This window comes from Lontra canadensis, unplaced genomic scaffold (genome assembly GCF_010015895.1).
Source record: "Lontra canadensis isolate GAN:19392208 unplaced genomic scaffold, GSC_riverotter_1.0 scaffold179, whole genome shotgun sequence".
NCBI lineage: Eukaryota > Metazoa > Chordata > Mammalia > Carnivora > Mustelidae > Lontra > Lontra canadensis.
This window is the reverse complement of record NW_022631173.1, coordinates 786,746-803,712: the sequence shown is the minus strand read 5'-3', so window position 1 is coordinate 803,712 and position 16,967 is coordinate 786,746. Positions and strand designations below refer to the sequence as shown.

General features: G+C 35.4%; 1 protein-coding gene across 3 annotated transcripts in view; it reads right to left on the bottom strand.

Moving 5' to 3' along the window:
* Nucleotides 1-16,967, bottom strand: part of AGBL4 (ATP/GTP binding protein like 4) — a 1,476,328-nt gene that overhangs the window by 1,319,911 nt on the left and 139,450 nt on the right. For all 3 annotated transcript variants that reach the window (XM_032846637.1, XM_032846636.1, XM_032846638.1), the window contains exon 2: nt 139-261. In XM_032846637.1, the coding sequence (XP_032702528.1) occupies nt 139-261 (123 nt within the window). The remainder of the gene's footprint in view (nt 1-138; nt 262-16,967) is intronic.

Below are 16,967 nucleotides of genomic sequence, written 5' to 3'. Positions count from 1 at the left end.
AAAAGTGATTTTTCTCCTGACAACTTATTCCATTATGATGAAATATTAAATGGGTTGAATCACACCAAATGAACAGATGAATTGGATTTTGAAACAATCTAAGACAAATTCAAAAGCAATGGTCTTTAATACACTCACCACTTTCAAAGCAAGCATCAAAGATAAGATGTCCTTTCTTGGGCTGTCCACAGTATCCAGACGGAAGCACCATATATTTGCTTACATTCCCTCCAATGGCATCGTCATTTCCCACATCATTGCCTATTAAAAAAAAAAAAAAAAAAAAAAGGCTCATGTTTAACAGAAATCAAAATACATTTAGGAATATAAATCCAATGAGATTTTTATTATTATTTATTATTAAGCCTCAGTTTTTCCCATCCATTATTAAGGAATGGTAAATGAAAATACCTAGCATGACTACTAAAATCCAAAAGATGTCCATTAAATTGCACCAAGTATTTAATAAGTGATTAATATACTTAAACTCTCATAAATGTTCAGTTAGGGGAGCCTGGGTATCTCAGTTAAACATCTGCCTTCACCTCAGGTCATGATCCCAGGGATCAAGGTCCCTCTTCAGTGGGGAGTCTCCTTGTCCCTCATCCTTCACCTCCCCCCAACCTTGTGTGCGCTCTCTCTCTCTCTCTTGCACGAGCCTGCTTGCTCTCTCAAATAAATCTTTTAAAAAAAGAACTGTTTAATTATTTTAATTCAAATAACACAATAATTCTATAGCTAGCATTATAACTTCCTAATGTTCCACAACCAGAAATAATTTGAGAACTACTGAATTAACAAATAAGTTATATTATACTGGCAGTAGGAATGCACGCTGGTACAGCTACTCTGGAAAACAGTATGGAGGTTCCTCAGAAAGTTGCAAATAGAGCTACTCTATGAACCAGCAGTTGCACTACTAGGTGTTTACCCCAAAGATATAAATGTAGTGATCTGAAGAGGAACCTGCACTCCAATGTTCATAGCAGTAATGTCCACAATAGTCAAACTGTAGAAAGAGCCGAGATGTCCATCGAAAAATGAATGGATAAAGAAGGTGTTATATATATATCTATATCTCTATACACACACACACACACACACACACACACACACACAGGAATATTACTCAGCCATTAGAAAAGATGAATACTTACCATTTACATTGATGTGGATGGAATTGGATGGTAATATGCTGAGTGAAATAAGCCAATCAGAGAAAGACAATTATCATACAGCTTTACTCATATATGGAATACAAGAAAGAGTGCAAAGAATCATAGGGGAAGGGAGGGAAACTGAATGGGAAGTCATCAGAGAGGGAGAAAAACCATAAGAGACTCTTAACTATAGGAAACAAACTGAGGGATGCTGAAGGGGAGATGGGTTGAGGGATGGGGTATTTGGGTGATAGGCATTAAGGAAGTCACAGGAAGTGAGGAGAAGTGGGTATTATAGGAAACTGATAAATTACTGAACACTATATCTGATAAATTACTGAATACTATATCTGAAACTGTATGTTGGCTAATTGAATTTAAATTTTAAAAAATAAGTTACACTTCTTAATAGGAACTTTAAATTTTTTTTTTTTTAATTTTAGAAGTTTCACTTCTAGGTGGATGTAGAAAGTTGAAAAAAATTATAGCTTCCACCTTAGTAAGATAATCCCCAAAAGGAACAAAATCATAACTTACAAAAATCTATTGGAAAATGGAGGTTGCAGGGCAACAATAATCTGGTATCCAAGGAAAGTCAGGCCCCACCAAAAGCACTTTATGGCAGAGCACAAGAGGAAGAAAGTCCGGGTGCCATACAAATGGCAAAAAGAATGAAGCTAAATTTTTTTTAACTGTCAAAAGCCAAGTACAGGAATTAAAGTATAGACCCTCTGAGCATCATAGACATAAAGGGAATTCACACCCACTGCCAGACTCTTCTATATATGCCTCCATCAGGTGTTTAGGAGAAAGGTTAGGAGCAGGGAAGAAAACTAGAAAATGCCTTTCATTGTAATGCAAGAATGGAGAAGGGGATGGCCTTTTGTTACAGAAAAGGCATGAAGCCCTATCAATATCATTTTCCTTTATGGAGAAGAAAAAAACCTTAAGCCACTGGGGGACAAGTAGCAAACCTTAAAACCCCACTACACAAATAAGACTCCAAACAGGAGGAAGAACAGAAAAAAAAAAAAAAAAAAAAAAACATACATATATATATATATATATATATATATATATATCCTCTATATCTGGAGGAGGAGAAGAAAAAACTGTCTCACACAAGACCCAACAATGATTCAAGGCAGAGAGGAAAGAGGGAAGACAGATGGGATCATTGAAAAACCCCACCCCAAGACCACAGCATATAGGACCTGCCTAAAGTTAGGTCCTGGTCTTCAGCTAGACCAAGACAACAGAAATACTCTTGTTCCCTCAATACTAAGATAGCAAGCACTAAAAAACAACTGTCATCTACTGCTAGGGATAAGACAAAAGCATGGAAATAAACTCTGTCTGTGGAAGGAGTACCCAGCAAAGGACAAAAGTTTAGGGTGGAGCAGATCAATGAGGGAAAACTCTCAATCACTCTAGCCCTTTCCCTTAGGAATAAGGTACCCCTAAAGACTCCACCAAAGATTACTAGAACTGATGAATGAATTCAGTGAGGTCACAGGATACAAAATCAATATACAGAAACCTGTTGCATTTTTATATAAAACTGATGAAGTAGCAGAAAAAGAAATTAAGAAAACAACCTCATTTTACAATTATACCAAAAGTAGTAAGATACCTAGTAATAAAACTAACCAAGGAGGTATAAGACCTATACTGTGAAAACTATAAAACACTCATGAAAAAATTAAAGATGATACATATAAATGGAAAGATAGTCCATGCGAACGGATTGGAAAAACAAGTATTGTTAAAATGCCTATACTACCCAAAGCAATCTACCGATTTAATGCAATCCCTACCAAAACACTAACAACATTTTTCACAGAAATAGAACAAATAATTCTAAAATTTGCATGAAACCACCAAACACCCTGACAACCAAAGCAATCTTGAAAAAGGAAAACAAAACTAGAAGTATCACAATCCCAGATTTCAAGATATACTGCAAAAGCTGTAGTAATGAAAACAGTATGGTACCAGCACAAAAACAGATACATAGATCAAGAGAACAGAATAAAGAGCTCAGATATAAATCCATGATTATTTGGTCAGTTAATCTTTGACAAAGGAGGCAAGAATATGCAATGGGAAAACGAAGTCTCTTCAAAAAAAGGGTGTTAAGAAAACTGGGCAGCTATATATAAAAGAATGAAATTGGACCACTTTCTTACACCATACTCAAAAATAAACTCAAGATGGACTTAGGACCTAAATGTGAGATTTGAAACCATAAAAAATCCTAGAGGAGAGCACAGGAAGCAATTTCTCTGACATTAGCCACAACAACATTTTTCTAGGTATGTCTCCTCAGGCGAGAGAAATAAAAGCCAAAACAGGGCACCTGGGTGGCTCAGTGGGTTAAACCTAGGCTTTCAGCTCAGATCATGATCTCAAGGTCCTGGGATCGAGCCCCTTATCGGGCTCTCTGGTCAGCAGGGAGAATGCTTACCCCACCCCCTCTGCCTGCCTCTCTGCCTACTTGTGACCTCTCTCTCTCTCTGTCAAATAAATAAATAAAATCTTAAAAAAAAAAAAAAAGCCAAAACAAACCTTTGGGACTATATCAAAATAAAAAGCTTCTATACAGCAAAGGAAAACACCAACAAAACTAATAGCATACTGAATGGGTAAAGATATTGGCAAATAACATATATGATAAAGGGTTGATATCCAATATATATAAAGAACTTATAGAACACCACCCAAAAAACAATCCAATTTAAAAATGGGCACAAGACATGGACAGACATTTCTCCAAAGAAGACATAAGATGACCGCCAGACATGTGAAAAGATAGCCCAACATCACTCATCATCAGGAAAATGCAAATCAAAACTGCAATGAAATATCATCTAACACCTGTCAGAATGGTTAATTCAAAAACACAAGAAACAAGTGTTCACAAGAATGTGGAGAAAAAGGAACTATCATGCACTATTGGTAATACAAACTGGTATGGCCACTATGGAAAACAGTATGGAAGTTCCTCAAAAATTAAAAATAGAACTACCATATGATCCGGTAATTACTCTACTGGGTACTTCCCCAAAGAATACAAAACACTAATTCAAAAAGATATGTACACTCCTATGTTTATTGCCGCATAATTTACAATAGCCAAATTACAGAAGCAACCCAAGACTCCATCAACAGATGAATGGATAAAAGAATGGATAAAAAACATTTGATATATAGATATAATAGAATCTTACTCAGCCATAAAAAAGAATTAAATCTTACCATTTCCAACAACATAGATGGATCTAGAATATATAATGCTAAGCAAAGTAAGTCAGAGAAAGACAAATACCATATATTTTCACTTATATGTGGAATTTCAGAAACAGAACAAATGAATAAAGGAAAAAAGAGGCAAAAGAACAGACTCTTAAATACAGAGAACAAAAGGATGATTACCAGAGGGGAGGAAGGTGAGGGGATGGGTGAAACAGGTGAAGGGGATTAAGAGTACACTTACTCTGATGATGAGCACTGAGTAATGTATAGAATTGTTGAATCACTATATTGTATACCTGAAACTAATATAATACTACACATTAATTATATTGGAATTTAATTTTTTTAATTTTTTAATTTTAAAAACAAAGAAATAAATAAATTAAAATATTAAAGTAACTCCATTAGAATTTGAAGCCAGTGATAAACTCAAAATAACCATAAAAACAATGAAATTTAACCCAGCTTAACTCATGACTAAATTGACATAAGCCCTCACACAAACAGCCAGGAGAAAAGGTATATCTATTTGCAGTGACAAATGGTATTTCTTTTTTTTTTTAAGGATTTTATTTATTTATTTGACAGACAGAGATCACAAGTAGGCAGAGAGGCAGGCAGAGAGCAGGGAGGAAGCAGGCTCCCCGCTGAGCAGAGAGCCTGATGCAGGGCTTGATCCCAGGACCCTGAGATCATGATCTGAGCCGAAGCTGAAACCACTGAGCCACCCAGGCGCTGACAAATAGTATTTCTATCACTGCCTACTGTTCTATACTAGGAGTCAAGTATACAACACAAAATTGAGGAACATACCAAAAAAAAAAAAAATCAAGAAAAAACAACCTACTGTCAAGAGCAATTAATTGAAGTAGATTCAGAAAAGACTAGACAATGAATTAAAATAACTAAGACTGGAACACCTGGGTGGCTCAGCTGGTTGAATGTCCAACTCTTGATTTCAGCTCAGGTCATGATCTCAGGTTCATGAGATGGAGCCCCACATGGGGCTCCAAGCTGGGTATGGAGCCTACTTAGGATTCTCTCTCTTACTCTTCCCCACCAATCCCTAAAATAAGTTAATAAATAATTTTTTAATTAAATAAAGTAACTAAGACTAATATGCTAAAGCCTCTGGTGGAAAAGGACAAAATGCATGAAAAATGGGGAATTTCAGCAGAGAGATGCAAACTACAATAATGAGCCAAAAATACATGCTTAAATTAAAAAAATACAGTAACAGATATAAAAAATTTCTTCACTGTACTCATCAGTAAACTTGACACAGATGAGGAAAGAATTAGTGAACTCTAGATCAATAGAAATAAGCCAAACATAAACACAAAGATAAAAAAAGAAAAGAAAAAGAAAAAACATGGCATCCAAAAGCTGCAGAACAATATCAAATGATCTAACATATATATAACGAAAATTCCAGAAGAAGATGAGAGTGAGTGGAGCAGAAAAACTATTTGAATAGATAACACCTAAGATTTTCCACAGTTAATGAAAAATATCCAGCTACAGACTTAAGAAGCACCAACCAAAATATTTATTTTTAAAACTTTATGTATCATATATGAAAATACAAATCACAGGCAAAATCACAGATAAATCAAAGATAAAAATTACAGAATTACCGTGCACTACTCATTAAGAAACTGTGCAAACCAGAAGTCAAGGGGATGACATCTTTAAATTATTGAAAGAAAAATAGCTTTAAAAAATCAATGCAGGTATTTTGAGGAAAACAAGAGATGAGAGAATTCATTATCAGCAGTCTGGTATTATAAGATAGGTTAAAGAAAGTTCTTCTGGCCTAAAGAAAGTGATAATAGATACAGAAATGATAAAGAAATGATAATAGATATAAGATAATAGATATAAGCTAAGATCCACACAAAGAAATTAGACTTTAGAAATATTATAAATGACGATAAATACAAATATTCTCATCTTTAATACACCCAGATAATAAATGACTATCTAAAGAAAAAATAGTAGCAATGTGTTACGAGATTATACCACAGGTAGAAGTCAAATAAATAGCAAGAGTAACACAAAAGATGGGAGGAAGGAATCAGAAGTATGTTGTTTTAAGTTTCTTAAATGAAATATAAAACGGTATAATATTGTTTGAAAGTAGGTGAATTATAATAAATTAGAGATGTTTACTAAAAAGTCAAACACTATAACAAAGGTCACTAATTAGCCAAAAGTAAAGATAAAATGAAATCAAAACAAACAGCCAATCAATCTAAAAGAAGGCAGAAAACAAAAGAGAAAGGGAACAAAGACCAGATGAAGCAAACAGACAAAATCCAGCACAATATTATAGTCTATTTATCAATGTTAAATGGTATATACTGACACTCTGCTTGGAAAGATAAAGAAATGGTTTATATACATTATTCTCCACTTCTCCAAGAATTTTTGTTAGTTCTATTATTATAATTATTCTCTTGAGACGGTTATCAATGCGGAGCAGTATTCTTACACGGAATTCTGGACATTTGTTAAGGTGTTTCTTTGTTTTCATAATGGTGAAAGAATAGTGATGTCATTTGTAGGGTGGAGATCAGAAATGCTAGATGTAGTGCAAAGTAGAGGAGAGTCCAAGAAAACTTTCAAATGTCCTATACAGATACTAATATATGTAAAAATCCTATTTTTAATTCTGTGAACTTAGAACCTACCCCCATTAAACACATTTTGTGTAGCTTTAATAAATATACATTTTTCTAAGAACATAACTTAGAAACAAAGAAAGGATTATATTTTATTTGCTCAGAATTTTACCCAGCATTACCATTTTAGAAAATCATGCCACCAAAAGCATTACCACATACTATATTTGATTCATTAATATTCCTATATCAGTTAATATTAGTAGCAGTTGTGTTTATAGGAATTCTACACACAAATTCAAACATTACTAGTCTATTGTGTTTCCCAATGCCTAGATATATGCATATCCCTGTTTCAACTTGTGGGTAAATCCTACTCCCCCTATAGACCCACATACAATGTCATCTCCTCTGGGAAGTCTTACCAGAACCTTCCCAAAGTGATTGTTCCTCTCTATTCCCACAGCATCTTGTTTATACCTTTATTATAGCATTATTACCTTTTTATTATTAATTATGTGTGTCATTTTACCCCTAGTAATTGTGATTTCTCATCAGAAGAATCTAATGCCTTATCTTATTATCACTACTTTCCCTCCCTCTCCATCTCAGGTATGACACAATTCTTGGCATAATGTCAGTAATCTATAAATATTCATTGAATATTTATAAAATATTTGAAAATTTTTGAAATATTCAAATATTTATAAAATATAAAATATGAATATAAGATTTATAAAATACAAATTTAGGAGATAAATTTTATTTCAATGTTGAATATTAGTTTTTGTATGTCTGTTAAAAGCACAAGGAATATGTGATGTATTTTAAATTCATCAAAAAAAACAAACAGCAAAAAAGGGAGAGATAGGCAAAGCATAAAACAGACTCTTAACTACAGAGAACAAACTGAGGGTTGATGGAGGGGATGTGGGTGATGGGATTGGTTAAATGGGTGATGAGTATAAAGCAGGGCACATGTTGTGATGAGCACTTGGTAATGTATGTAAGTGATGAATCACTAAATTCTAGTCCTGAAAAGAGTATTACACTGTATGTTAACTGGAATTTAAATAAAAACTTGAAATAAAAAACAACAAAGACAGGTTCTGGCATTTCATTAAAAAAAAAATATGATTCAAGAAGCAGTGGAAAGTGTCAAACTAATAACCCCACCTACCTAAAACACTATTTAGATTTTACCATGGACATCATTGCTAATATTTGAAATGAGATATAGTCACATACATTGATATAGAGACTTACTAATGAACCATGAGGTTCTTTTGGTTTTTTATCCTTATTAACATATCCTGACAATAACATGTTGATCTTAAATGAGGGCATAAATGTTTAACATTTTATTTACCTTTTGCAAATTTTGTATTTAAATTCAATTAATTAGGGCACCTGGGTGGCTCAGTTGGTTCAGCGACTGCCTTCAGCTCAGGTCATGATCCTGGAGTCCCAGGATCGAGTCCCACATCAGGGTTCCTGCTCAGCAGGGAGTTGACTTCTCCCTCTGACCTTCCCCCCTCATGCTTGATCTTTCTCATTCTCTCTCTCTCTCTCAAATAAATAAATAAAATCTTTAAAAAAATAAATAAATTCAATTAATTAACATAAAATATATTAGTTTCAGAGGTAGAGTTCAGTGATTTATCAGTATTACATAATACCCAGTGTCATTACATAATATGCCTTCCTTAATGTTTATCACCCAGTTACCCCATGCCCCAACTCAGGTCCCCTCCAGCAATCTTCAGTTTGATTTCAATAATTAAGAATCTCTTATGGTTTGTCTCCCTCTATGATTTTGTCTTGTTTTATTTTTCCCTCCCTTCCTCTATAATCCTGTTTTGTTTTTTAAATTCCATATCTCAGTGAGATCATATGATAAATGTCTTTCTCTGAATAACTCTGAATGACTTCACTAAGCATAATACCCTCTAGTTCCATACATATTGTTGCAAATGGCAAAATTTCATTTTTTGTTGGCTGAGTAGTATTCCATTGTATATATGTATATATCACATCTTCTTTATCCATCCCTCTGTCAATGGACATCTGGGCTTTTTCTATAGTTTTGTTATTGTGGACATAGCTGCTATAAACATTGGGGTGCAGGTGCCCCCCAAAGTTGTGATTCTTTGGGGTAAATACCCAGTAGTCCAATTGCTGGGTTGTAGGGTAGCTCTATTTTCAACTTTTTGAGGAACCCATATACTGTTTTACAGAGTGGTTGTACCAGCTTGCATTCCCACCAACAGTGTAAGAGGGTTCCCCTTTCTCCATATTTTCACCAACATCTGTCATTTGCTGACTTGTTAATTTTATCCATTCTGACAGTGAGAGGTGATATCTCATTGTATTCTTTTTTTTTTTTTTTAGGATTTTATTTATTTGACACAGAGAGAGAGAGATCACAAGTAGGCAGAGAGGCAGGCAGAGAGAGAAGGGGAAGCAGGCTCCCCACCGAGCAGAGAGCCCAATGCAAGGCTTGATCCCAGGACCCTGAGATCATGACCTAAGTTGAAGGCAGAGGCTTAACCCACTGAGCCACCCAGAGGCCCCTCATTGTGGTTTTGATTTGTATTTTCCTGATGCTGAGTGATGTTGAGCATTTTATCATACGTCTGTTCTTTAAGATGTGAAGTCATTGGACACTAGCAGCTCTGTATTATATTAGCAGCATTTTCTTAAATAGTTTACTTCCTTTGACATGATCACTGCTTAATTGATTAATTTATAAAATATGGAGGGCAACTAAAAGATTAAAATAAAAATAAATAGCACATTTACACTTACAGTTTATTAAAATAAATAGTTATTTTTCTGACCATAATGCTTTGAAACCTGAACTCAATCCCAAGAGGAAATTTGGAAAGAACTCAAATACATGCAGGTTAAAGAGTATCCTACTAAAGAATGAATGGGTCAACCAGGAAATTAAAGAAGAATTTTTTTAAAAAATTCATGGAAACAAATGAAAATGAAAACACAACTGTTCAAAACCATTGGGATGCACCAAAAGCAGTTCTGAGAGGAAAGTATACAGCAACACAAGCCTTTCTCAAGAAACAAGACAGGTCTCAAATACACAACCTGACCTTACACTTAAAGGAGCTGGAGAAAGAGCACCAAATGAAGCCTAAACCTAACAGGAGAAAAGAATTAATAAAGATTAGACCAGAAATCAATGAAACACAAACAAAAAGTACAATAGAACAAATCAATGAAACTAGGAGCTGGTTCTCTAAAAGAGTTAAAATAAACAGTTGTGATAAAAATGAGACCAAACAGGGGCACCTGGGTGGCTCAGTGAGTTAAGCCTCTGCCTTGGGCTCAGGTCATGATCCTAGGATCCTGGGATCCAACCCTACATCGGCTCTCTGCTCAGCAGGGAGCCTGCTTCCCCCTCTCTCTGCCTGCCTCTCTGCCTACTTGTGATCTCTCTCTCTCTGTCAAATAAATAAATAAAATCTTTTAAAAAAAAAAAAAGATATCAAATAGTAAAAGATCATAAAACATGTAGTATACCAACACAAAGACGTGAAAGGGAATAGGGTGAACTAGAGTACATAATGTTAATGAATTTGAATTCATAATGAATTTATTGGTTTATCATTTGAATATAGAAGGTAGAAGATACAGTTATTTGTTCTCAGAAAAATCATATCTCAATTATATTACACATGCATATAAAATGATTAAAAATCATTTACAGTATTTACAATACCACAAAATAACCCAAGGTGGCATGGAATAATTGGAAAAGTTGTTATAAATAATAGGTTTTAATTTCTCGACTTCTGTTCATTTTAATGTTTATCCAAATAGCTGTTTTTTCCCATACTTTTGAATCCAGACTCTTCATTCTTATTTTATAATACTCCCACATTTATTTAAGACAGCATGAATTAGCAGTAAGAATTTGGATTTTAAAGTAACATAGACTTAAGTTCAAATCTACCTAACCCAGATACATGTGCAGGGTAACCTTTGTTAAGTAATTTAACCTAACTTCTGAGTCTGCACAGCATTTGCTAATGCTGTTCTGAAGTTACAGAAAATACACATAAATCACCTAGAATATAGAACTTACTCTGTAAGCAGTTGGTTATTACTATCATCATTATCATCATGATCATTATTATTAAGATACATGTATTTGAAAAAAGTATATTTAACAAAAAGAATAAAAGATTCAAACCTCTAAAATATAAGGGAGGATTCAGAAAGGATGGGAATAACTTAAATTGAAATCCATAAAGAATGTCTTAGGGAGAGTCTTTAAAGTAAACACTGAATACTGTAGCATCCAATTAAATTATATACCATAAAACATCCTCATTATAGTATGTAAAATATTTGCCTCCAAACATAGAGGCAGAGTAACAAAATGAATTTTCCTCTTTAAAGATGTTAGAAAGAGAGAAAAGAGAAATTTTAAAAATGAGGTTTAAGGAAAGAATGATCTCAACTTACTGTTTTTATTATTTACATGCCTTTGTAAAATACTCCACGGATAACAAATATTTAGCAATAAAAATTATGAACATATTTTGTGGAGGGAAAAACAAAGAAAGATGTATATCTATCTAGCATGTACCTGAAGAAATAATACAATAATTGTATCTTATTTTACTCTGATAAATAGGTTACTGAGACATCTAGAAATAGACTTTAGGGTTGCATAGAATTTTTGAAATTTAAGTGGGGCATGTAGATGATAGATATGGCGAAGGCTAAATTTGTTCCATTTTTACATGGAAAATATAGTAGACCTCCTTATCTAAGGAAAATAAATTCCAAAATCCCCAGTGGATGCCTGAATATACCATGTTTTTTCCTATACATACATAAATAACTATAATAAAGCTATATTTATAACAGGTACAGTAAGAGATTAATAATAAAATACAATTATAACAATATACTGCAATAAAAGTTACCATGGCTCTTGACAACCTCAGCATTTAAGTCAAGAACTTTCACCTTCTCACTTAAAGGAAGCTCTTTATAGCTTTTCTCTGGCATATGCAAATTGCCAGCATAATTACTCTTGCAATTTGAGGCCATTATTAAGTAACATAAGGCTACTTGAATATAAGCACTATGATATAGTGAATCTTATAACTGACACTGCTACTAAATGACTAACAGGCAACCTATACAATGTAAATACGCTACAGGGATGACTCACATCCCAGGCAGGTTGGCAAGAGATTGCATCATGCAACTCAGAATGGCACACAATTTAAAGCTTATGAATTCTGTATGTTTGGTTCTCCATCACATTTTTTAGACCACAGCTGACCACAAATAGTAAAAATCATAGAAAGCTAAACCAAGGACAATGGGGACAATGCTGTATACTGAAGTTACAATTAATTAACACCAGTTAAAAATGAGAAAAACTTATTAATTAAAAACTGACCTTTATCTAAAACATGTATTCCACCTCTCAGACTAAAACACCTTCAAAGAAGTAACAAATTACACCTGTGTATAAGTGACATGCAGTTGAAGGGATCTGTCAGAAGTTCCATTTTAAAGTCATATTTCCAAGACTTCATAATTTTGGGAAAAAAAATACATGAAAGATGAGACTAAAACCAGAAACTCTGAGCCAAGGAAGTAAATCTAAAATTCCTACTTAAGTGGGGGAGAAGTAAAGATGGTGGAGAAGTACCAGGCTGAGACAACATCAGGTAGCAGGAGATCAGCTAGATAGCTTATCAAACCATTCTGAATAACTACAAATCCAACAGGAGATCGAAGAGAAGAGCAACAATCCCAGAAACAGAAAATCGAACACTTTCTGAAAGGTAGGACTGGCAGAAAAGTGAATTCAAAGCGAAAGGAAGGTATACCGTGATGGGGAGGGGCTGGCTCCCAGCAAGCAGTGGAACAATGGAGCACAAAATCAGGACCTTTAAAAGTCTGCTCCACAGAGGGACATCACTCCAGAGACTAAACTGGGGCGAAGCACACACGGGGTTAGCGTGGCGCCTGGTCCCATGGGGTCACAGAAGGATCAGGGGTGCCTGAGTGTCGCAGAGCTTGCAGGTATTAGAGCGGACAAGCCGGCTACAGAGACAGAGCTGAGGGGTGAGCTCTCAACTTGGGGTTACACTGAACTGTATTCCGTGGCACAGGCCACTGCTCTGTGAGTGGGGTCCCCACAAGATCCAGGGAGACACCCCCTGGAAGAGATCAGGGATCTGTGGGGTTCAGAGACGCCCAGCAGAGCTGTGTGCCAGAGCCAAAGACACTTAGTCACAGGCCGGGTGAGCTCAGAGTGCAGCTGGAGGCAGGGAGACGGGAGTAATTTAGCGCTTTTCTCCAAGCGTGGCCAGAGGCCAGGGAGATAGGAGTGATTGAGCACTTTTCTCTGAGGACACACTGAGGAGAGGGGCCTGAGCTCTCGGCTCCTCCAGACTGGAGATTGGGAGGCCGCCATTTTCATTCCTGTCCTCTGGAACTCTACGGAAAGCATTCAGGGAACAAGCTCCCAAAAGCGAACACAAGCAGATTACTTAGCCTGGCCCCTGGTAAGGGCGGTGCAATTCCAACTCGGGCAAAGACACTTGAGAATCACTACAATAGGCGCCTCCCCCAGAAGATCAACAAGAAATCCAGCCAAGACCAAGTTCACTTACCAAGGAGAATAGCGGAATTCCAGAAAAGGAGAAAGCAAAGCATGGAATTCATGGCATTCTCCCCATGACTCTTTAGTCTTGCAGTTAATTAATTTTTTTTAATTTATTTTTTGTCTTCTGCTAATATTTTAACTTTTACCCTTTTCTCTTTTAACCTTTTTTAACTAATGTATGTTAATACATTTCATTTAAAAAAATAATCTTTTTTGAACCTTCATTATTATAGCCATATTTTATCCTTCATTGTATCTAACATTATTTTTTGTATACACATAAGTTTTTTTCTTCCAAAAAATTTGGGGTACAATTTCGTCTAATAGATGAAAATATACCCTAAATCTAGCTCCAGGCTTGTTCTAGTCTCCAGCCAAAGCAAATTATCTCCTTTCTTTTTCCTTATTCTCCCAACCAACTTACTTTATCAACTACTTTTTTATAAATTTGAAAAAAAAATCTTTTTTTCATCTTTATAGGCATATTCATTGTGTTTATCCTTATATATGTTTTTTGTGTTAACCCTTCATTGTGTTTACCCTTATGTATGTTTTTCATTCATTAAAATTTTGGGAGGTAGTTTCTTCTAAGAGACCAAAATACTCCCAAAATGAAGTGGGTGACCCTGTTCTAGTCACCAGTCTAATATATATATATTTTTTCTTTTTTTATATTTTTTATATTTGTTTTCTTTTTTAATTTTTTTTTTCTAAACTTCTTTTTATCCCCTTTCTCCCTGCAACGATTTGGGGTCTCTTCTGATTTGGATAAAGCATATTTTCCTGGGGTCTTTGCCACCCTTCTAGTATTTTATTTGCTCCTTCATATATTCTTATCTCGACAAAATACAAGGCGGGAAAAACTCACCACAAAAAAAAAGAGCAAGAGGCAGTACTGAAGGCTGGGGACCTATCAATACAGATATTGGTAATATGTCAGATCTACAGTTCAGAATGACCATTCTCAAGGTTCTAGCCAGGTTCAAAAAAGGCCTGGAAGATATTAGAGAAACCCTCTCCAGATAGATAAAAGCCCTTTCTGGAGAAATAAAAGAACTAAAATATAACCAAGTTGAAATCAAAAAAGCTATTAATGAGGTGCAATCAAAAATGGAGGCTCTTACTGCTAGGATAAATGAGGCAAAATAAAGAATTAGTGATATAGAAGACCAAATGACAGAGAATAAAGAAGCAGAGCAAAAGAGAGACAACTACTGGACTACGAGGGGAGAATTCAAGAGATAAGTGATACCACAAGACGAAACAACATTAGAATAATTGGGATTCCAGAAGAAGAAAGGGAGAGGGAAGTACAAGGTATACTGGAGAGAATTATTGGAGAGAATTTCCACAATATGGAAAAGGGAACAAGCATCGAAATCCAGGAGGCACAGAGAACCCGCCTCAAAATCAATAAGAATAGGTCCACGCCCCGTCACCTAATAGCAAAATTTACAAGTCTTAGCGACAAAGAGAAAATCCTGAAAGCAGCCCGGGAAAAGAAGTCTGTAACATACAATGGTAAAAATATTAGATTGGCAGCAGACTTATCCACAGAGACCTGGCAGGCCAGAAAGACCTGGCATAATATATTCAGAGCACTAAACAAGAAAGACATGCAGCCAAGAATACTCTATCCAGCTAGGCTATCATTGAAAATAGAAGGAGAGATTAAAAGCTTCCACGACAAACAAAAACTGAAAGAATTTGCAAACACCAAACCAGCTCTATAGGAAATATTGAAAGGGGTCCTCTAAGCAAAGAGAGAGCCTAAAAGTAACATAGATCAGAAAGGAACGGACAATATACAGTAACAGTCACCTTACAGGCAATGCAATGGTACTAAATTCATATCTCTCAATAGTTACCCTGAAAGTAAATGGGCTAAATGCCCCAATCAAAAGACATAAGGTATCAGAATGGATAAAAAAAACAAAACCCATCAATATGCTGCCTATAGGAAACTCGTTTTAGAGCCAAAGACACCTCCAGATTTAAATTGAGGGATTGGAAAACCATTTACCATGCTAATGGACATCAAAAGAAAGCTGGGCTGGCAATCCTTATATGAATTAGATTTTAAGCCAAAGAATATAATAAGAGATGAGGAAGGACACTAAAACATATCAAACGGTCTGTCCAAAAATAAGATCTAACGATTTTAAATATCTATGCCTCCAACATGGGAGTAGGCAACTATATATACCAATTAATAACAAAAGCAAAGAAACACATTGACAATCATACAATAATAGCAGGGGACTTTAACACTCCCCTCACTGAATTGGACAGATCATCCAAGCAAAAGATCAACAAGGAAATAAAAGCCTTAAATGACACACTGGACCGGATGGACATCACAGATATATTCAGAACATTTCATCCCAAAGCAACAGAGTACACATTCTTCTCTAGTGCACATGGAACATTCTCCAGAATAGATCACATCCTCGGTCCTAAATCAGGTCTCAACCGGTATCAAAAGATTGGGATCATTCCCTGCATATGTTCAGACCACAACGCTCTGAAGAGAGAACTCAATCACAAGAGGAAATTTGGAAAGAACCCAAATACATGGAGACTAAACAGCATCCTTCTAAAGAATGAATGGGTCAACCAGGAAATTAAAGAAGAATTGAAAAACATCATGGAAACAAATGATACTGAAAACACAATGGTTCAAACTCTGTGGGACACAGCAAAGGCAGTCCCGAGAGGAAAATATATAGCGGTACAAGCCTTCCTCAAGAAACAAGAAAGGTCTCAGGTACACAACCTAACCCTATACCTAAAGGAGCTGGAGGAAGAACAGCAAAGAAAGCCTAAACCCAGCAGGAGAAGAGAAATCATAAAGATCAGAGCAGAAATCAATGAAATAGAAACCAAAAAAACAATAGAACAAATCAACGAAACTAGGAGCTGGTTCTTTGAAAGAATTAATAAGATTGATACACCCCTGGCCAGACTTATCAAAAAGAAAAGAGAAAGGACCCAAATAAATAAAATCATGAATGAAAGAGGAGAGATCACAACCAACACCAAAGAAATACAGACAATTATAAGAACATATTATGAGCAACTCTACGCCAACAAATTTGACAATCTGGAAGAAATGGATGCATTCCTAGAGACATATAAACTACCACAACTGAACCGGGAAGAAAGAGAAAACCTGAACAGACCCATAACCAGTAAGGAGATTGAAACAGTCATCAAAAATCTCCAAACAAACAAAAGCCCAGGGCCAGATGGCTTCCCCGGGGAATTCTA